General features: G+C 43.3%; 1 protein-coding gene across 5 annotated transcripts in view; it reads left to right on the plus strand.

Moving 5' to 3' along the window:
- Window positions 1–23,247, plus strand: part of rerea (arginine-glutamic acid dipeptide (RE) repeats a) — a 125,518-nt gene that overhangs the window by 79,585 nt on the left and 22,686 nt on the right. For 4 of the 5 annotated variants that reach the window (XM_069689043.1, XM_069689042.1, XM_069689041.1 and 1 more), the window contains 7 exons: window positions 4,970–5,075; window positions 6,753–6,849; window positions 8,750–8,854; window positions 14,419–14,467; window positions 16,632–16,756; window positions 18,334–18,433; window positions 19,107–19,205. In XM_069689043.1, the coding sequence (XP_069545144.1) occupies window positions 4,970–5,075; window positions 6,753–6,849; window positions 8,750–8,854; window positions 14,419–14,467; window positions 16,632–16,756; window positions 18,334–18,433; window positions 19,107–19,205 (681 nt within the window). Of the gene's footprint in view, window positions 1–4,969; window positions 5,076–6,752; window positions 6,850–8,749; window positions 8,855–11,170; window positions 11,432–14,418; window positions 14,468–16,631; window positions 16,757–18,333; window positions 18,434–19,106; window positions 19,206–23,247 lie in introns of those variants that run through there. The other variant, XM_069689044.1, reaches the window with a different exon arrangement.

Raw genomic sequence — 23,247 nt, forward strand, 5'->3', positions numbered from 1 at the left:
GGCAAGCCTTCCTCCAAGTAGCCAAGCGCTAAAGCTGAAGCCCACAAGGAGAGGAGTGGTATCCTGCTGCTTGCTGCTGGCTCTGACAGTCTGATTTAGAGGTGCTTTCTCTTACCTCTGACATAAAGTCCCAGCCTGCCCTGCTCTACTGCAGGCTTAGGAGAAGAATAGTGGTGCTTATCCTGAAAGCCTGTTATTTGTGTGTGTGTGTGTGTGTGTGTGTGTGTGTGTGTGTGTGTGTGTGTGTGTGTGTGTGTGTGTGTGTGTGTGTGTGTGTGTGTGTGTGTGTGTGTGTGTGTGTGTGTGTGTTGGCTCACGCAGCATGCTGGCATTTCTTTTTTAACAACCTCCTTTGTCAGTCACTGAGATGTTGAAGATTGCGTGAGCACAGCAGATCTCTTGTACCTCGCCAGTGTATGTTCACACATCCCATTTCTGTGTGTGTGTGTGTGTGTGTGTGTGTGTGTGTGTGTGTGTGTGTGTGTGTGTGTGTGTGTGTGTGTGTGTGTGTGTGTGTGTGTGTGTGTGTGTGTGTGTGTGTGTGTGTGTGTTCTGTCGTCCAGATGGAAGTGCTTATTGAGTGCTGGTGTGCTGGCAGATCTCTCTGTCTCAGAGAGAGCAGGAGAAAATGAAGAGGGAAGAAGAGGGAAAATCAGGAAGAGAGAAAGTCGAGTGGAAAACCCTTCCAATCAGATCCATCATCTTTGTGTGTGTGTGTGTGTTTATGCCAGTGTATGTGTGATCTTCCCAGCCAGCTCTTCCTGCCTCCAGCTCTAATCTTATCATGTCGAAGCAGCAGATTAGTCCTCCCAGATCCCATCTCTGCCTCCAAATGCCACAATCAGCCTTTTGTTCTTTGGCTGTGCTTACTCTCCCCCAGTGACAGGCGAGGTGAACACTCCCACAATCCACCCTCCCTACCATTTTGAGCCTCTGTGTCAATGTCACACCACTACCAGCCCTGATCTACCATACCCAAGCCTCCCATGCCCCCGGGGCATTAGCTAACTAAGCTGTTAGCTCAGCAGCCTGCTAGCCGAGCTGAACTGCTTGACATTCCTTGCTAACACCGAGCTGCTGCTGCTGCTCTTGTCTGTTTGACCTCCCCCTTTTCCCTCCCTCCCTTCCTCCCTCCCTCCCTCACTCTCCGCCATCTCCTTTGTCTGTGTGTGTTTGGGATCCGTCTTTCCTTCCTTACTTTCTGCTCGCCACCTCCTGGAGGAAGTCATAGATCCTGGCTGCTGTTGTCACCAGCAAGGGGAGAAAGGCTCACTAAGAGGGTTGGCAGAGGAAGAGGAGAGTGTTTAAAAAGTGGAGAAAATAAACAGAGGTTTCCTGTTAACGAGGTGCACTGGGGGCCTGTCGTGTGGGAGCAGGAGGATCTGGTATTGTTTAAAGCCAAGCTCTAGTGTTACAGTGAAGGGAGGAGGAGGAGGAATAGGGCATTAGGTTTAGAGGGTTACAGGTTACAAAGTTCCCGGGCTGCAAGGCAATGGCCATACTGTAAAGGCCACTGTGAGCAGGAGAGAAACTCACAGCCACTGTTGTTGTGCACTTACAGGGATTGGTTTTAGTGTTAGGACTGGTTTTGCATTGTATTGATTTCACACTCTAGTACTTGAAAACACAGTATTAATCCGGCACTCCCAATCTTTTTAAGTGTACACCTTTACACATTTCCTCGTTTCGTTATTCTTTTCAAAATGAAAGCCCTTCCTTGTAAAGAGGTAAAGTCTGCCCTCTGTATTTCCCTCGTCCCCCCCCCCCAGTCTTTGTAGTATTGTGGTTGTACACAGGGGCCCTAGCTCCAGAGTTGACTGCACACACATGCAGCAACACAAAGGAAACTGCAGAACCATTATGGACCCAAGGGGCCAGCCACCTTTAGCTCGTCAGAGAGAGAATTAACTGACTCACACAATGCCTGGCTTGTCTTCCCTGCCTTTAGAGCAGTGATGAATGCATTGATTTTTTTTTTTTTTTTTCATTAAGAGTGACACATTTTCTATTTCTTCTACTAGAAATATACTTTAAGTTTTGTGATGTTTCCCCAATACAAAACCTTTTGAGAAGTAGCCCTGCTATAATCCAAGCCCTGTCTGATGAGTGTGCTGAAGAATGCCACAGGCTGGCTGAGCCACTGGAGGGCGGGGAGGTGCTATTGTGTTCAACCCCAAAGCATGACTCTCAGATTTATATCACCTCGATGAATAAAGGGGTTGCCTTGTACCCTGGGGGTTTTAGTAATGCAGGAGGATAGTTGTGATTTTAAGTCGGAGGAAATAAGATGGACTTACTGCTCCTACCTTAATCCAACTCCTTTCTCTCTCCTGATTCCCCCCCTCCTTATCTCCTTCGCTTGGCTTCTCTGCACTTTCTCTTTTTCTTTTTTTCTTTCTTTCTCGTGCTTCATTTCTTTCTCTCAGTAGTGGGTTAGTAAGTCTTTTGGCCTCTCAGCAGTGAGCAGTATTCCCAGGGTTTAGGGCCCAGGAGGAGGGAGGGCAGGGCCATGTTTAGCCTCTGGCAGGACAGACAAAGATGGCTGACATTGTGCAGGGGCCGTGGGGCTCTGCTGCGCTCAGCTCTCTACAGGCAGCGTGGAATGTCTCTAATCAATTCAGCATTGTGGTTCTTATATGTTCTCTGTCATTTTCTATGGCAGGCTTAGCAAAAAACCCAGACAATACAACTAGTAGTTCATGTGGAGAGTCTGAGCTGTCTATCATCTCCCTTCATTTTCTCCTCGTGTTATCTACTCATTTTTCCACCCGCATGTTTATAGAATTGAGATAATTGAAAGCTATGCTCCACTCCCACTATGTGCTCCATATGTTGCACTCTCAGTCTTCCTCTCCATCTCCCTCCCTCTTTTGCCTGAGAGGGCTTAACGCCTCTGTGAGCTTCATAACAGCAATCTGCTCTGGAGAGCGGCAGCTACTCTGTAGTGATGGGGATGATAGTGGAAATAACATTTGGTCTGTGCTTTGGTTGGTTAAAAATAATGCAGGCTAATGAATAAGGTGTTAACCCTCTGTGTGTGTGTGTGTGTGTGTGTGTGTCTGTGTGTGTGTGTGTGTGTGTGTGTGTGTGTGTGTGTGTGTGTGTGTGTGTGTGTGTCTGTGTGTGTGTGCGTGTGCACACACGTGTCTTTCCGCCTGCCTGAGCATTTCTGTTTGCATCAGGCTCTATGTTCCAGCTCTCTGAAATCCCTTTGATTTTGTGGTTTTACAGGCAGAAAATGAAATGTTCAGGTAGCGCTCTGGCAGCATTTACCGTCTCCTTAAAGTATTAATTATGTATAAGCAGCGGGTAACTACTCGTTCTGCTGTGGCAGGCAGCCTGTTAGTCTAGGAGGTAACATTGTCTGTACACTGGATAGACAAGAGGTTGGGATGGGTGGGCTGACTGCCGGGAGGGAGGGGGGGAGGAAAATGTCGTCATTGCACACATTTCTTCACACACAGTATGCCTTCTTGCTTGGGGGGAGGAGGGAGGGAGGCGGGAGGGGGGGGGGGGTCTCAGTCCATCAGTATGGCTCTCTGCTGAAACACAAGCAAAAGTGTGTGTGTGTGTGTGTGTGTGTGTGGTTGTGTGATGTTGTGCATACTCGTGTGCAGTAAATTCAGCTGACTGACAGCATGCCAGCTGCTGTTTAACACGTCCAGGCTCACTTACTCACTCGTTCCCCCCCCTCTCTGCTCAAGGTTGGAGAGAGGGAGGAACCAGGGAAGGAAAAATGGAAGAAGTGGTGGAGTGAAAGGTTAGACTGGAAGAGATAGAGGAGGAGTGAGGGAGGAAGAGGAGGAAGGAATGGAGGGAATTGGAAAACCAGAGGTGGGCTTGAGGTTGGAGGGTGGTGATGATTTGCTTGGCTGTGTGTGCTCAGTCTCCTCCCCAGTGACATAACTGAACAATGTACTCTAAAGGCTTTAAATATCTTTACTCTGACCTCATGTTCCTGCACACACACACACACACTAAACCCTGTAGAGGGTGGGATGTTAAGCTGTCTGTCTTAGATTACCATAGTCTTTTTTCCCATTTTTTCCATATGCTCATTTTTCCTGTAGTCCAGGGGTGGTGTCAGTGGAGGTGCAGGTGTCTCAGTCGGTTAGTTCAGTTCAGTTCAGTACAGTGCAGCAGAGTCCCTAATAACACGGCTGGGGCCAATAGGATTGTGTCGCAGTCCAGCACCCAACCTCTCTAATGTTCTTTCAAACCACTGTGACGGTCAGTTGGGCTCATGTGAAGGAACAATAAATATTTTATTACATGAAATGAAAACAGTATTTTACCCTTTTCATCCCTCACCTCAGCACTGGCCTCAGTTTCTACCATTTTCTTCCCACCCCCCACTTATCCTTCCCTCTGTTTTTTCATTGACTTGCTCTGGAAAGGTTTTCTTCTCACCTCAGTGCTGTCGCTTGCTGGTCATGTGAAGAATTACAAGCCTTTATTGACTTGCACTGTACTAAAAGCCCAGTGGGTGGCAGCACTTAAAGAGCATAAAGTCTAAACCATAGAAAAGCAGACCCTATCTAGGAAATTGAATATATATGAAAAAGCTGCAAAAGCCTATATATATAATATCTCATTTGAGTATTATTAAGTGAAGAGAAGCCCAGGCTTGGAGGTTTGATTTGCAGAAGAAGATTGAACGCTCATCTATTCCCACCCTCATGGTTCCTCTCACTCCAAACTTCCTCCAGCAACGGCCTTCCCGCTGTTGACTTTATTAAGGCTCTAAATGCCCCACAATCCCTTTTTAATTGACTTGGTCTCGCTGCATGCTTTTTGGCATCAGCCTGTGTGACTCATAAACAGTGCATCTGCACAGCATCATTCTTTGCCAAGAGGCCAGTTTGTGACGTCGTAATCAAACAAAATGATGTCTGTTTATTTTAGTGTGGATTCTTTTCTTTTTTTTTTGGTCTCCTGTTGACTCACTCTGTGTCTCTCTGTGTTGCAGAGTAAACGGGACCATCTGCTGATGAATGTGAAATGGTACTACCGCCAGTCAGAGGTGCCCGACTCCGTCTACCAGCACCTGGTGCAGGATCGCAACAATGAGAACGGTGAGACCGCTTCATGAGCTTCGAAACCCGCCGGCACATGTGCATATATACAGTGTACACACACACACACGCCTCTGCTCTCCAGACTGTCGGGTGATATGAGAGCGAGCTGTGAATTGCATTTCAAACAGAAAGCAGAAGACAGTGTCCCAGGCAGCAGAGCCAATCCCACAGCTCTGTGCTGTTCTCCGGGTAACACTCCTTCAGGCCAGACAGCAGCACTGTCAAGTGTTAATAACCCGCAGTGTCATGTGGCCCTGGAGCATACACACTCTCAGCACCGTCAGTGCCAGTGGGCTCATCACCCACTAACACATACACATCTACAGGAACAGGAACGTGAACAGGAAATGATCTTTAGCAACTGAACATCAAATCCAGGTGATGAAAAGTAAATGTCACGGAGGAAGATGGGATTTAACATTGACCTGCAAGAGGTGGAATAATCACTTGATGAATTTAGATTTGACAAAATAGCCTGCGCTGCGCCTCATAACACTGCACTGTTCTGCTGTTTATTTCATTTATATGAAATGGGAAATTTTAAAAAAAAATTCTTATACATTCTCAATTAATAAAGCCAATAAAGTGAATGATTTATCTTGATATGTGTATCTATATTTATATCCATCTATCTGTCTATAGCTATAATATCAGATAGATATACAGATGGACAGATTCATATTTTCTTAATCCTCCTTTGACTCTTGCATAAAATATTGTCTTAAACTGTTGACTTGAAAGTCTTTTACATTGTCTTTGGTATGTGGTAGCAAGAGCTCAGTGTTCAGTAAATGTACACCTGCTTGAAGTTTACTATTATTTGTGCAGTTAGTCGTTAAAGCTTGCACATTCTTAAAAATGCTTCTATCCCAGCTCAGTTTTGAGAAAATAAAATCTGCAGTGTGTGTACTCAGTGTCACGACACACTCCCTCACCTGTTGACACATCCTGTTAGCTGTTGGCAGATCTTGTTAGGCGGTGTGCCCATAATAGCTGAGCTTTTCTCAGTTTGCCTCATAGACACAATCACTTCTAAAAATATAGTGTTCAAAACCCGCCTTGTAATCACAGAACAAATGTAAATGCAGTCACGGGGTGTTGTTCTGTTCTTTTTCTACAATAATCCCAGCCTCACGTCTGTCAGAGGCAAGGCTGCAGTTCAGGTGTGTCATTGAGATTATGAACCGAACGCTGTACGTATGCGTATGCTGCTCCTGCCAGGAACAGCTTCGGTGTAACACAACGCTCTGCTATCGCCGGTCTGTCCTTGCAGCAGGGACTCAGGATTATTAGAATTTATGTCACAAGGCCGGAGCGCAGTGGCCGCAGCACGCCGCTGCTCAGGTCATTTGTCAAAGACAAGTCCCTGATCCTTCTTGGTGCTGCTGATGCATCTTAACACCCGTAAGGGTCATTTCCCGTGAGAACTAAACATTACGTCTTCTCCTCAGGGGACTGCACTCTATTGGCTTTATTGAATCATGTGCCATAATATTGACCTCCACAGAGGCACTTGTTACTTTGGTGTACGCAGTGCTGTGTTCATGATTTTATGAGTTGAGTTAAAAAAACAGAGCTACTTTATCAATGTTCCCTCTGTTGTTTGGTCTGTTTTTTTATCTAGTGCGTGTAAATGTAGATACGTACTAAGCACACATGTTTGTCGTCCTCCAGACTCCGGCCGGGAGCTGGTCATCACAGACCCAGTGGTCAGGAGTCGAGAACTCTTCATCTCCGACTACGTGGACACTTATCATGCTGCTGCTCTCAGGTAAAAAAACAAAACACACACACACACACACACACACACACACACACACACACACACACACACACACACACACACACACACACACACACACACACACACACTTTAGAGCTTCATAACTTAGTGGTAGAAAATAGAAGCTGCACTATGTATGAACAGTATAAGTTTCTTACAGGTTTCTCTTACACTCACTCGCTGCTGCGATTGTAGCGCTTGCCTTTACAGCACAGTTGCCTGCAATACACAACCCAGCTTTTATTTGTGGTGTTTGTTCACCTTTGCTTGTTGAGCTCACAGTTGTGGCTTATTTTTAAAATGAAAAAAAAAAAAAAAAATCATTTCTGTTTTTCTAACGCTTATTCTAATGATCATATAGAGATTATAGGAATTTACGGGATTTTTATTTAAGCCTCCTGCTAGAATCTTTGGTTTGCAAATTTGCGGTCTGGTCCAATACCTATTAATATAATTCATTGGGATAATTTGAATACATTTGAATAGTGTAAGATACAGATATACTTAGATTTCAGGAAAATAAAATATAAAATTCACCGATCAAGTAAAAGCAGAATCTATACACATAATAAGCCATATGTAGTCAACCAGAATATCAGAACCCATTTGTGTTTTTGGCACACCACTGTCATAAAGTACCTGTCAGCTCTGAACCACTCAGGAGATAGTACAGTATTCTATATTAAACCTAATATATCTGTGTTCTTCTGAGCAGCAAAATGATAATCATAATACATTATTACTTTATTGACAGCTCCCCATGAACCAAGAACACAGCAATATTTTGGTTTTTCTAACAGTAAATTGCTTTGTAGCACTACAAACAGGAGTATTGCATTTGTATAACAATCAACAGTAAAAGGAAAAAAAAAGAAGAGAAAAAGCACATACCATGCTTTACTGCTTTGAGCAGGTGCTGCTTAAATAGACCAGCTGTTTAAAGATGACAAGCCATAAATAAGACACATGCCTCATGCAGTCTTACATTAAAATGCTGATTAAAATGGCTCTGCATCAGCTCCTATGTACACATACCTGTCAAAGCATGAGCCGCCAGAGTGCAGCCGATGGCACTCTCTATTCTTTTTGTCATGTAAGCTGAATCATCTCCTTGGCCTGAAATCAGATATTCAGTGTTAATTCTTTGTCACTGCCTCTGTCTCTTCATCCAGTCCTGGCTGACCACGCCTCCCTCCTCTCTCCCTCTCTCCCTTGTCTTTAACCAAAACCATCTGTGAGCGGCAAAGCCATGTCTTCCAGAAACCACTGATTTCAGGGAAAATTAGCTGCAACTTCTCCTACACAGCGCTCCTTTTGATTTAACTTATTCTCCAGGCTTTAGATAAACGGGAGGGAATTCTAGTGGGATGCGGTAATGCCGCAGCTCTCCAAAGACGGCTCTCTTTAGCACCCTTTAATCTTTTTCAGGGGGAGGAAGATACTGTTTCTCTGCTAGGCAGCCCGACTCCATATGCCTGTGATGTCTGTTATTTTGATAGAGCCAGACACCAGGGTGCTGGAAACAGGAAATTGTATCAAGATGTGGTCAGAGCCTCAGCCCCCGCAGCTCATGGTGTCGGGAGGGAGACACGCAGGTTGAATTCCCGTCCAGATCTCTGTGCCGCCTGTCCTCCACACCTCAGCTGCAACCAGTCGAGGCAACGCTGACACGTTTAGCTGCCATTTACGGCTTCAGTAGCCAGAGCCTGATGTTGCACTGCAAAAGTCAGCAGGCACTGTCGGGCTGGAGATTCCTGCTGCTGCATTTGTCACCTACAATAGATGAACATCACACGAGTTTCTAATTAGGGGTACTTCTGCCCCCGCGAGGGTATCACTTTGTCATGTCGGTGTTTCTGTCTAATAAAGTCTGTCTTTTCTCCTGCAGGGGGAAATGCAATATTTCCCATTTCTCCGACATTTTTGCTGCCAGGGAGTTCAAAGCCCGCATCGACTCCTTTTTCTATATCCTCGGATATAACCCAGAGACCAGGTGAGGAGCTTATTGTCAAGTTACTTTCACTGATATAGTACCCATCTTACCCCCCCTCCCTCCCACACACACACACAAAAGCTGAAATGCTGTCACCTCTGCGCAACACTGACATTTATTTTAATTCAAACAAGGCAAACCATTATATTAATGTTTGATTAAACAGGGTTTTTGTCTATATCATGTTGCAATGTTTAAAAAAAAAAAAAAAAATGCCCATCACAGTTTCTTGAGCCAAAAGTGACAACAATAATTTGTTGTTTTTCTGAGCAACAGTCCAAAAAGCCCAAATGTTTACTGTATGTTTACTGTCATACAAGGCGAACAACGGTTGAGAAGCTAAAACGTGTTAATGTTCAGCAGTGTTTGTTGAGAAGTGACCAAAACACTGAAGTGGCTATCAATACAGGTGATAAATAATTTTCTGTCAATCAAATAATAATGGTTTTAGATGTAATTTGAAAGTTTATGGGTAAATTATAGACATTAATTACATAGCTGGTATAATCCAGCAAAAATGATATGAGACAAGCTGTTGAGGTTGTGATTAGCATCACAATAATTACCAAATAATGCATCCCTAGTCAGATAGAGTCGTGCACTAACTGGCAGATGGATAATTTAATCAAAATTATTGTCATATTTGCTTAATTCCTGTATCACACAGCAGTAGCAAAGTGCTGTTCAAATGTATGCAGCATGTTTTCAGGGCAGTAGATGAACATAGAAGTCATTTTTCAGTTTTACTCCACATGAACCTTCTGCTTCTTTTTGGCTTTGGTTTCACCGTGTTATGTCTAATGATGCTGTCTGCTCATTACTGCTGACAATGTTATCAGTGCACAAAGAATGGTCCGACTGTGGTGTAATTATGGAGAATGAGCCGCGAGGAAACCCCCGTGGCTTTATGATTGTTTGGGCATTTGTTGATATTTATCAAATTACATGTCAGGTTTTAATTACTGATCTTTTACATTTAAAATTAAGATTGGAATGGAAATTCTGCAAAGGATCGTTTGTATGCGAGGTCACGTGTCTGATGAAGATTTCACTGAAGATGGTTTGACGTGTTACAGTGGGTGAAGGCTTAGCCGCCTCAGTTTCAGGATCCTGGTATTGTGCATGCTGGCGCTGCTGTCATGATGAGGTACTGGGAACAAAGCCGTGCTACCAGTTCAAATGTCTGCTGTGAAAAGCGTCAAGCCACTCATACTACTAACGATGTGTTACATTTGTTTCCTCATGTCTAGTTGTATCATTGATTTTTGGTCATTTTTGTAAAATAACATTCTTGATAATAACAGTATAATGATGAGGAGGATTAAGAATCTATATAAAAAATAAAAACAAAATTTAAAAATCGATATAATTCTGGGTTACCGGTGCAGCAGCAGTGCAATTTAAAAAGTAATAGAGATTTAGTTTGATAAGTTTCGGTTTTCTGTATATTTTAATAAAAGATTCCCGATTACAATTAAATTGAGCCTCATTCACTGATACTAACAGCTTAGTTAAGTTAGTTAGTTAACAGTCGGGAGGCTGGTGTTGGTGTGTTTTAAAAGTGCTTTGGAAAAGTTTTGATTTTTGACTTTTCATATATTGTATTCTATTTGTTGTTCCCGCTCTGCCCTGCTCTGCTCCAATTGAAAAATGATAATAAGTAATAAGTGGTATGAACAACAAGAACTACGAAGTCCTGAGGAAACTTTGTGGTTTGACAGACAGGGTTGCATTGTCCAGACAATGTCTTAGTTTGTTTACTGTGCTACAGTTGAATAGTAAATATCAAGGCGTTTGTTTCAGCTAAATTAGAATCTTAATATTTACCTTTGCATAATTTATGTTTTAATATAGTTCCTCGACCACGTTCACATCCGTATTCCCATGTGGGGAGACTGTATAATTTGTCGAGAGGATTTCTGATACATGTTGGGCCTGATTAGCTGTCGAATTAATTTAATGGGTGACCCCCCTCCTCCCCCTCCTCCCCCACTTTGTTATTATCCAACTGGTTGTGTTTCGAATGTCTCACGTGTTGCGGTGACAGCTGTCCCTGTTATTGGCACTGAGGTCTGCCGGTTGGGAGCCCCCTCCTTCGGGCCCCTGTCCTCCGCCCCCTCCCTCCCTCCCTCCCTCCCTCCCTCCGCTGCGCTCGTTTGGTATTCTGAGCGGGGTGTCTGCAGCATTGCAATTTCACTCTTGTTTATTATGGTGCAGACATACGAGGAGAGATGAATGCCGTTATCCTGCATGCGTGTCTGTCTGCCTCTGCGTCTCTCTGTACGCGTGTGTGTGTGTGTGTGTGTGTGCGCGCGCGTGTGTGTGTGAGGTCGCAGCACATGCTCAGTAGTGTCTGTGGAGGAGCGAGCCGAGCTCGCGACGCTGTACGTGCGGGCTGAGGTCACAGCACAAGCTCAGTGAATACCTCTCCGGAGCGAATGCGTGGTTCTCCATTTTGAACACTTAGAAATAGGTGTGAGAGGGGAGTTAATCCCAACGAGCACTATATATACACAGTGTCACCAGCCAACCTTAGGGCTCGATGTCAGAAATGGACGATTTGTTCAGTCCCCGGAGGTAGGTCTGCGATCATATTCTCGTGCTTTCTCGTGCCGTTATTAGCTGCTGCGCGAGTGTTTGGCTCGTCTTATTTTCACGAGTCGCATTCCAGCTGTCTTGACAAAACTGTGCGTGATGTTTGCAAGCTGTCCGCGTCGCTGTCATTGTGTGAACCGGCTGTGTTTGTGTCGGGGGGTGGAGGGGGGGGGGATGAAACCGAGGGCTGCACATTGTGAACTGAATGCTGTTGAACATGTCACTGCAGCTCGCATACCGTTACGCGTCTGCGCTGCCACAATGGAAAATAGCGTTGTATCACGCCTTTGTTAATGTATTTCCATCCAAGTCCCGATATATACGCAGTGTTTAGGATGTATCTGCGGCTATAGGGTGTATAAATGCGCTCCCAGCATGATTATATGGAGATACGAAGACGCGGAGAGGCTTCCCTGGCTCCATTTTGCAGCTCCTGTTTACAACCGGGATGACATGGCGTATGAAGCATCGCTGGGGGTGCAATCAAAGCTCAAGCGGCTCTGCTCACCAGCTGTGATTCGTACGAGCTGCTTGTCATGACACCAGAGCCGTGAAGTTGGGTCTGTTTTTGCTGCGCTGCAATTATGTCAGTGTGCCACAGTCTCGCGCTGCGATTGGCTGAAATTGATGGAGGGGGCGGGGTTATCCTTGATTGTACACAGACACAGACACACACACACGCACACAGAAAGTTGACCAGACCGTCCCGTTGTTGTTTGGGTTTGATAAGTAAGCCTGTAATGACTTGACAGGATTGCGCGCTAATGCTGCCACAGAATTGAACTTGTTGTGAGCAACAAATGGCCACGTTTATTGTTGTTTATTTTACCAGGCAACAGGCTTTGAGCTACATATTAGTGGGGAAAAATAAACTTTATTACGGAATACAATATTGTAAGTAATACTTTGAGCACAACAGCTAAGCTAATGCTTCTTTTATGCCTTTCTTATTACATTACATTTCATTTAGCTGACGCTTTTATCCAAAGCGACTTACAATAAGTGCATTTCAACCGTGAGGGTACAAAACCCAACCCCAGGTATTATCTATATTCATAGTGAGAAAATTCAACTGCAAGCTTCCAAGTCATTATTTTTCCAGATTTGAACAATGAACAGGGATATTTTTGTATTAACAAACGCCTGATTTTCTTCCACGCATGTGTGTGCTCGCTCGTTCAGTGGGCTGTTCTCGCATATCTTCGCGGAAACTTCTCAGATCTCCCTGCTGCGATCTGTATTCTGCCTCGTCTCTCAGGACCTGTGCAGCATTAAAACACGGCTGTCTTCAGACACGCCGCTCTCGTTCTGGTGCCCAGGTCCTCATTTGTCATCTTCACAGCCTCCTGCCAAACGTACTGTGGACCTGGCCGACTGCATATTGTCAGAAACACTTTCGCAGAACTTTTTCTGTGCAGGAACACACTTTATGTGTTCAACATTTTTCTTTGTTAACAAACCACATGTAGACATCTGTTATAACCATTCAGCATTGTAGATACACAGATGCAGATATCCGTATGTAAGTACACGTTATGAGACATTGTGTTTGTTTGGAAAAAAAGCTGCATTATTCATTCCTTTTGTTTAGTGCTTCATTTATCTCATTAATCCAATGAAACAATTATTAGCTAGTTCTGCATTATTCACCTGTAATAACTATTTTTAAAAGTTTCAGGCTAATACTGGCGTGTGAAATGCAGCTTAAAGAAGCAGCTCACTGTTGTGAAACTCATGAAAACCTTTAAAATTTAATCTGGAGCGCCGGTGATGCAGGAAACAACCATTTATTAGCTTTATCTGCACTATTCATCACTTTTGGGTTTATGCAGTCTGACAATATCTGAGTGCTTTACCTTTAGTTTGTCTTATCCATCGAGAATATTTGTAATAAAATGAAATGAGGTATTTCGACATGTTCTGGAGCAGCCGACTGTTTTGGCAGGATTCATTTATTGAAGCTGAAATTCAGTTTTTGGACTGCTGCTTAAATCTAGATTTACTGCTTAAATCTAGATTTGTGCCAGTGCTTCTGTCAGCTGTAGGTCAGAACAGTATGGATTACACCTCTAATCACTCTCTCCTGTCTGAGAGGATGTGGAGGAGGAGGAGGAGGAGGAAGATGTCTGGGAAGAAGGGGAAAGGGGAGTTGGGTTGAGTATGTGGCCGTCATAGGGCTTGTGTGGTTTGGGGGGCGGGGGGGGGGACTGTAAAGAGACCACAGGGTTGTGGCCTCTCAAGTTTCCCCCAGGTCTTGGTGATGGAGTGCTAGCTTCTCTGGGTGCAAATCACGCTGACAGATTCTGGGCCGCATCGCACTCGCCTGTATGAAAATTGGCGCTGTTGCCTAGGCAACAGAGGGAAAGGCTTTTCAAAAGGAACATCTTGTCATTTTCTTTAATCCACTGCAGCTGGAGATTCGGAACACTATTATTAAATTGCAGTTGCTATGGCTACCACCGTTTGTACCGCCAGCCGTTTCAGAGGCTCTCACCCTGCATATCCAGAGCCAGCTCCACCCCCCCCCACCCCCCACACACACACACACACACCTCCTCCCCCTTTTAGGGGATTCTGTTTTATTGCTGCATCCACAATATCAGGCCTGCAAATGTGCTCTGCTCAGCTCGCTGTGCAGGAGCAGTCAACCAGCAATAGTCTCCTGAAATCTTTGTTTGCTTTTGAGAATAAAACACCACATACTTGTCTCACATGTGACTTGCCAGCAAAGAGTTCCACAATAGGAAGTAGGGACATTGTCTCCTTGGTCTGTGTTTGTTCTTATCTTGGACCTCAATTGTTTACTTCTCATGTTTTCCTTCCTGCTTTTAAGCTTCAGTCAGTCGTGGTACCCACCTGTGACTTTGTAGTTTGTGCAATTGTTCAACTGATTCAACAGGATTCACAAAGCTTTGAAATGTTGACGAGTAAACAATTAGCTTCAATCTGCTCTTGTTTTCTCTTCTCAGGCGACTAAACAGCACACAAGGGGAAATCCGAGTGGGACCCAGTCACCAAGTAAGTCATCGTACAACGCACATCACTGGAAACGAGATGTGGCCTCTCTTTAAAATCATCTCGGAAATGTTTATTTTGTCACCACACAGTCAGCAAAGAAGGGACAACTCTTCCTTTACATAACAGTCCGATTTTATTAGATTAGATTTGACTTTATTGATCCCACAGTGGGGAAATTCGGTCGTCACGGCAGCAAAGAAAACCAAAAAGTGCACACAATATGAAAAAAATTACAAATACATATAAGAAATAAGATAGACACACAATTATTATTTTTAGAATAAATACACACACAGGGGCACAGTGGTTAGCATTGTCGCCTCACAGCGAAAAGGTTCTGGGTTCGAATCTGGGCCTGGGCCTTTCTGTGCAAAGTTTGCATGTTCTCCCTGTGCCTGCGTGGGTTCTCTCCGGGTACTCCGGCTTCCTCCCGCCATCCAAAAACATGCACCTCAAGTTAATTGGTGATTCTACAAATTGCCCTTAGGTGTGAATGAGAGTGTGAATGGTCTTTGTTTCTGTCTGTCTCTGTGTTGGCCCTGTGATGGACAGGTGACCTGTCCAAGGTGCACTGCAGCTGGGATAGGCTCCAGCGCACCCCCGTGACCCTGTTCAGGATAAAGCGGGTATAGATGATGGATGGATGGACACAGACTATATACACACACAAAAAAAAGAAATATATATATATATTATATGATTCACACATGTCGTATTGTAGTTTTGGACATTTAGCTTTATCTTTTAAAGATTTGAGCCACAAATTAATTGAATCTAGTGATAATAAACTGGTTTGTCCCACTATGAAATTCTCTTCTTACAAAGTGGATAATTATTTAAAATGCTGTACAGCTAAAAACCTCTGTCTGAATGTTAAAAACAATATGCAACAGTGATTGTATCAGATTGTGATGCTCATGAGGAATATAGCATTTTTTTTAATAGGTACTGGTCGTAATACTTGCTGCTTTACTATTTTAGTTCACCCCATTTAGCCTTTTTAAGCATTATGCAAACGTAGTAGTCTGTTGCAATGAAAACATTTTCAAGAGTTTATTAAAGTATTTTTCGAAAATTATAACGTCAATGAATACAAATCTTGTTATTCTAACTACGGGTTAGCGATATGGCATATTTCAGGGTATTTTTGTGATAACGATATTGTCAACTATATTACAAAATCCGGAAGAATATTTTAGTATTCATTTCAAGAGCATACCGTAGCAACAAAATGAGCATCATGGTTTCATATGTTAGCATGAATGTAACATTTTGCCTTCACATATTCAGTAAAAACAAACATGTGACTGTGGTTTGTTCTGCATTTAATGTTTTGTAGCCAAACCACTTCCACACTACTGAAGTCGCTTTCAGCTGTTACACTGCATAACAGCATGATGTCATTATGTCAACAAGTTTAAATGTTTCCATTGTCTGTGATTTTTTTTCTTCTGATCATTATAACCATTTGGCAGACCACTAATTATAACAGTGTTTTACTGTATTGCCAATTATCATCTTCCTCCACTTACCGCTGCCCACAGGAGTTGGAGCTCTGGACAAATACATAAATAAACTCTCATATCAGCTTACAACTACATTATAGTGTGTTAGAAACATGTATTAAATGTTTATATGCTGGTTATAATCATCAAATACAGGGAGTTGAAGTATATTTTTGGGGATTAAGTTTACAAGATAATTCCCAGTTATTTTTGCATCTACTGTTCTGAGCTGAACTGAGCTGCATTTATGTGCTATTACTGTTGGAAGTATAAAGTGGCTGTAATTCCAATATATCAGTAAGTTAGGTAGGTAGGTAGGTAGGTATTTACTTTATTAATCCCCGAGGGGAATTTTTTTTAAATTTAAATAGTAGAGCATGTGTACATGCTCCTATCGCTGTTTAAAAAGTTTATCACTCTCTTGACAGTTTTGTTAATTTGATCTGCAGCACGGACAGAAAGTAATCTGAGCAGTGCCGTCCTGTGTTAAGTTATTGAGTCATTGTGAGTGTAACTTGTCCCCGTTCCCCGCTGCCACCACTCAGCCACACAGTGAAAAGTTGATGACAGGGGTTTGAAAGCCGATATTTTCCTCAAGCTTGCATGCTATTTGTAGTGTGACACCATCTGTCCCTCTCCTTCTCTGTGGACCTAATTAGGCCAAGCTCCCAGAGCTGCAGCCTTTCCCCTCCCCTGGTGGCCAGGCCGTGACCGAAAATGAGGAGCTGGTATGGATGCCTGGGGTCAATGACTGTGACCTTCTCATGTACCTCAGAGCTGCAAGGTGAGCCCAGAGAAACATTTGAATTCAGACTTGGCAGGATCTGTAAGGTCCAAGCAAGAATGTGATCTCCAGTGTAGTTGCATAAATTCAGTGCTTAAAAAAAAAAGAACAAAATCTAAAAGACAGCGTTGCCTTCCACTCTCCACCATTGTGCTGTTTCTTTTCCAAAGATCAGTTAAAAAACATTTCTATGAATTACTGTAGTCTCAGGATTGGTATTTTCATGCACCGAAGCAATGTTACACTTCATCGGGTTCGGTATCAGGGGATGAAATCAGTCATCGCTGCTCTGTCAGATGTTGTTGCAGTTCAAGTCATGTGTGTTAACAGGTTTCGCTGCGATGTTGTAGTCACGGGCTGCAGTATAATTAATCACACTCTTTATCCATGACTGACAGTGTTGTAAAAATTCCACTGAAGACTATTTTTATCCATCATATTTAGTTTTATGCTTACGGTAGTATGAACAGTACATAGACCAAGATGACTCGTCCACAACAATACTGAATCTCACTTCCGAATAGTTGCACGGCTGTTGTGCACTTACCGAAAATGATGACATTTGAATGCATCACCCGCCATGATATTAGTTTTGGTCATTTATCTCCACAACGAATGTGTTAATGTGCCCTCAGTTTCAGAAACACACACACACACACACACACATTAAAAAAAATACTGATGGCTTCTACCCAACTAAGTGAAAAACAAACACTTTTGTGTGAATGTGTACAACTTACATTTGTCTAACAGCTGCAGCTTCGTTGGCCGTCATTTTCGGTAATTTGAAAATAGATCAATGATCCCTGAGGGTGAGACGTGTCCAGAATCTCACACTGAACTTTTCGATCGTTATGAGTAAATCGTCCGGGTTCTCACAGTGCACGTCTTGTTGCCATACTTGTCAGTGGGAATGCACTTACACACTCAAAATATCAAGTCTAAGTATAGAAGAATTCAAATTGAGACACCAGGTAGGTCAAATCCTGATATATATCTGGACCGTGTATGAAAGATTGCAGGGCTTTTAATTTAAAACTATGGATTTGAATTTGAAATGGATACAGGAAGTAACTTCAATTACTCACTCACCGAGCAACAGGCAACCACGTTTGTAAGGCCGAGCCAGCTGTTGCGGTCTGGCCAGAAAGAGGCCAAAACCCAAAATGAATCAATCTACTGTAATGTATGATTTAGGAAGGCTGTAAATTAAAAAACAAAAATCATGTAAAAGGTGTCTCTTTTTTTTTTTTTTTTTTTTATAAAATAACTTAAATGATCAATAAGTTGTCAGCTTTACCTCAGCCATTACAAAACCAGTTTGCACTGTCATGTAACCTCCTCGTTTGAATATTGTGCTGTATTTTTCCAGCCTGTTTAATTTTATTGAACTATGTGAACTTGTGTGAGTAACTATGTTGAAGGCCAGAAATGATGTACAGGCGAACCCTGCACACGATCATCTTCACTTTCTACCCATGAGATGTGATTAAAAGGGTGAAAATATGTGGACTACAGTGAAGCGATGGTCCAGGGCCTTTTTTTTAATGTTTATATCATCCATGTTGTGTCCACAGGAGCATGGCTGCCTTTGCAGGGATGTGTGACGGAGGCTCAACAGAAGATGGGTGTTTAGCAGCCTCTCGAGATGACACTACATTAAACGCACTTAACACTGTAAGTATCTGTGCAACAAGTAGCACTCGAATGTACATAACGGAAAACTATGAGAGTTTCACAGTTATTTGTTTGAAATGCAGAGATTTCTCTGTGATTCAGCCGTGCAGCGATGGGCAATGATAAGGCCCTTGAGCCGGTAAACTAGGCCCTTTGAGTAAACCCAGCCTCAGAAGCTAACAATACATTAGGCATAATGAGAGATTTGTCCGTCACATTTACAATGAACACCGAGGAATCAAGCACAAGAAAGAGATTAGAATCATCATAAACAGGGCATTTATATTCCGACTCTATAAACTGGAAAATTAACATAGCGGGCAGGTCATTGTCTCTTGACCTTCCTCTCTATTTGCAATTCCAATGAGTGCTTGTTTATTCTCAGAGGAAGAGCTCCAGCACTGCCTGTTTCACCCAATTGAATGTGACACAAAGCTTAAAGCTGCACAGCAGTTGCCTTTATCACTGTTGTTTATTTCCAGGCTGATTTTTGGGTCTTGGCATTGCTCTTAAGTTTTGTAGTATTTTGCATATCAGCTCAGTAAAAGGTGTGAATACAACTCAAACATCCCTCTTTTGTCAACGTAAAGAAAGTGTCTGCCTTAGTGTATCCATGCATTGATTTGTCATCAGAAATATATGTTAATGACTTCATTCTGTGGTTTGTTCTCAGCTTCACGAGAGCAGCTATGATGCAGGCAAAGCTCTGCAGCGCCTGGTGAAGAAGCCGGTACCCAAACTGATAGAGAAGTGCTGGTCTGAGGACGAAGTGGTAAGGAATAATCTTTTTTTTTATTTGGAAATGCAATAAACAAACGTATCTTGCTTGAAAAACAACAATGTAAAGGATGTGAATCCAAGTTTTCAGTTTCTTCAGTGGGTTTCTTCATTCGTCTTGTTTTGCTACCGTCAGAGCTGAGGTTGTGTCTTTAGAGGGAGCTGTTGAGAGAGAGTTAACTCAGGGCGCTTGGCCCAATCTCACAAGACAGCAGTGAAAACACTCATCAGTTTCCAGCTCCTCCAAGGCTCAAGAGCAGCTGCATCCTGTTTATCACCCACAGAATAAATCTTTAGCCTGGAAGTCTGGAAAGGGAAAAGATCGAGGGCTGGTAATGTTAGCCTCCATTTGAATTTAGATGTGAATTTCACCGCAGCTGTTGAAGGGCTGGAATCAGAAAATGGCAGCCCTCCTCCCTGTTCAAACACCACATCATGAGTGGGAAGGAGGGGAATGAAAGCGCTGAATTACACCATGTCAAAACGACCGAGCGCTGCGGCTTTGGCCTTGATGCGTTATGACACACTGCACTGCTGCATGTTTGTATACTTACTCCCTTTTAAAGATACTACTGTGACTGTAGATATACAAAACCACAAGTCTGCCCTACTCTGCTTTTTGTTAGTTTTCCTCCTCCTGGGCAAATCATCCTTTTTCCTCTTTGATATTGTTTTCTAATCCCAAAGCGTGGCAGTCTTTTGTTGAGCTTTGATTGCAGCAGCTCAGATGTAGTGGAAATGGGTTTATTTTTCTTTTAATCGAACATGATAGCCACATTTGAATTAAGGCAGAGCCCCCCCGGCAGGACCGCGCTGAATCACAACCAAATTAATGCAGCCATGCTTTTGTGAGTTTTGAGTTTGCCTTTATTTCTGCACGCTTGCTGTCACCCGTCTACACTGCTGTATGAAGGTGATCAGAGTGAAGAACTGACATGCTGATGGAAGGCTTTATTGCCCCCAAAGCATGTCTTACCACAGCCTACTTATCTAAGAGGCGCCGCAGGGTCTCGAAAAAAGAAGCTGCAAATAACCTGATTCACACAATTAAATGAGTCCTTCATTAATTCGCTTTTGGTATTTTGAACAGACAAAAAACTTATAATAACATTATGCAATAATATTTGAATGCACAAAGAATGTTGAAGTCAGTGACAAAGGCTCTTACAAATTTTAAACAAGCTTCTGTTGCCATGTTGCTAAAATAAGCTCTGTCTGATTGGTGGATTTTAGAAAATATACACAGTATATACCATCCATATATTGCATGCATATACAGTATATTTTCTTTTGCGTATATGATTTTTTTTTTGGTATTTATTTTTTATTATTTACAGTATAAAAATCAACTTGTCACTGCACTCTGACGACCCAACAATTTAAGGGTTACACTTTTGTTAATTACCTTTAGCATTTTTGTACTGCATTTACTTATCAGCCACCATATACAGTGATACAAAGCACTATAACTCAGTTGAGCAAATATATGCAAAACAGTAACTTGTGTTTCACATCTGAAAAAACTCTTTACATCTGTAAAAGTAAATCTATGTTTCCGTAATTCCACCGAAACATTTTCTTGGATGTTTTTGGAATAATGTGCCCGCGTGAAGGCAACAGCCGTATCTAATCATGCTCCGACAGCATGATGTAACGTGTCGACCGCGTTCAGAGTCTGGCGGTGGCGGTGGCAGTCAGTGGGCTGCCTGTACTACACCTGCCCCACACTGTGTCTGCTGCCTTGGGAGGCAGCATCTCGACTCCGCCCGGCCAAGGACACAGCTTCCAGTGATCTGATCACCACTTGTGCCTTTCCAGCCCTGCAGCCTTGAGGGACAGGTGTAAATGTAGCTCCAACCTTGACGCTCTCAGAGCAACCACCCCTGCTGCTCTTCATTTATTTATCAACCTTTGCTCTGCCTCTGCTCTGCTCTGCTCTCCCTCTTCCATCTCGTCCCCTCCGCAACTGGCTTCATTATTCCTGCCTGCTCTTTTTTCACCCCACCCGTTCTTTTAGAGATGTGAATAAAAGTGACAGCGGGGGCCGCTGAAATGACAGAATCCGCCTATCTGCGGGGTCACTTGTCACCCTCCCCTCCCTCCTTTTGACTTCTCTTGCCCCCCCCCCGCACACACCCTACCTCGCCTCTCCTCTCCAATCTTCGCCTGCAGCTGCTGCCACATAGCATATAATCCTGGACATCATCTCAACCCTCTAAACTCAAGAAAAATATTTATAATTTCTCTGCGCACACATCCCTGACTGCTGCCATTATCATTTGTAAGCCGTTTCATTACGGCTCCGCGGGAAGTGACAACATGGCAAAGCAGAATGTTGTTTCATTTTTTTTTTATTGTCCTCTCGCAGGAACAGAAAATGATTTCACTCCGGAGAGATTTGTGACAGTCAGTGCCTCAACAATCTTTCACTGTGACATTATTAGTACAACTTTCAGACACTGAAAATCCATCAGCTTGAAGGGAGCACCACTCAAACCGTTTGATGCATCAGCGAGGTGATGACTATAGATTACACCAAAGGAAAATCTCATGCATTATAAAATAAATAAAATATAAAAGCATGCATAATTTATCAGAAACATCCAGTGTGAAGTCCGACCTCCTTGTAACTGTTACTCACTGGGCTGCTGAGGGGAGAGGAGCAGTTGATTTAACCACCAAGAAAAAGGAAAATGTAATCTGTTATTATGGGCTGGTGAAAACCGTTTCAGACAGTCTGAGACACTGAACAGTCGGCTGCTTTCACTAAAGTCTGACAGAGAGGCAATCCCGCTCCACCACTTCTTTATGTGTGCGTTCCATCAAATCAATGCTTACTGCCTGCAAAGAACTCTCTTCTCATCTTTTTGATTGTGCAATAGTCTCCTCGGACAAAAAAAATAAACCATTTGAAACCTGGAACAGAAAGCACATGAAGGGAGATGAGAAGTAGGCAGGTTGTTGTTTTTTTGGTACAATTAGACGTTTCTCTACTGGCGCCTTATTGTGAAAGGTTAATAATTATACTCTTCCATCTCAATCACCGCTTGTGGTAATGCATGAAACCAGAATTAGCAGGAGCAACCTCTGCTTTTTGTCTGAGAAAAACCTTCCTGCTGTATGAATCCTTTTGGTGACTGACTTCTGGTCTGTATCCAGCCACTGCTGACGCATGCTCTGAGTTATGAAGTTGAGGCTCACTGATTACAGAATACTTAAAGTGGCAAATCCAGTTTTGTTGATAGTCACGATGCTATGATTTCTTTGTTGGGCAGATAAATAGCCAGCAAAACCTCAAAGCTGTGCAAGCATTGCTTTTACTGCAGCATCAAACAGTTTCTACATACAACATATTTTTATTGATGAAATATTCTATGATTTTATCATGTATGCAGCTATCATCATAAATCCCACCTCTGTTGATATCAGAGTGTCAAGTGAGTTGATTTTATTCGAGAAATGATTTATTCAGATACACTGTGTGCCAGACTTGGTGAAGGTCATCGAAGGCTTCCCACATAAACTTGATGTAATGAAATGTCTCCTCACCTGAGGCTGCTGCCATCCCTGATTGTAAAGAAGTGGTGCTAATAATGCATCGGCCAACAGGAGGTGCCATAATAACAATCAGAAGCAGTGGTGGCGGCGGCGGTTGTGCTGCGTGTCGCCGTGTCAGAGACCGAGAGGCTGATCTATGACTGCTGCAGGGCGGGAGGTCTATTCCTCAGCCAGCTGCACTGTGCCACGGCTTATCTCCGGCTGTGTCTTCAGCTGATGGATGACTGGAGCAGGCCGCCAGAGGCACAGAGGTGGGAGGAGATTGAGGTAGAGGAGAGAGAGCAGCAGCCCCCCCAGTGGTAGAACACCAGACCTGAGACAGGAGCGAAAACACCACAGGCAGATCAAATGCAACATACTGCCCTGTATCCCCTGCTGCAGGCTGGAGCAGGTTTAATGTCAACTGTGTCTTTTAGCAACATTACGGGACAGTGCCAGCAGTGTTTTTTTTTGTTTTTTTTAGGTGGTTTGGTAACTAA

The sequence above is a fragment of the Brachyistius frenatus genome, unplaced genomic scaffold (genome assembly GCF_029030835.1).
Source record: "Brachyistius frenatus isolate BFR_SWC_R1_liver_20210118 unplaced genomic scaffold, ASM2903083v1 Contig_6, whole genome shotgun sequence".
NCBI lineage: Eukaryota > Metazoa > Chordata > Actinopteri > Embiotocidae > Brachyistius > Brachyistius frenatus.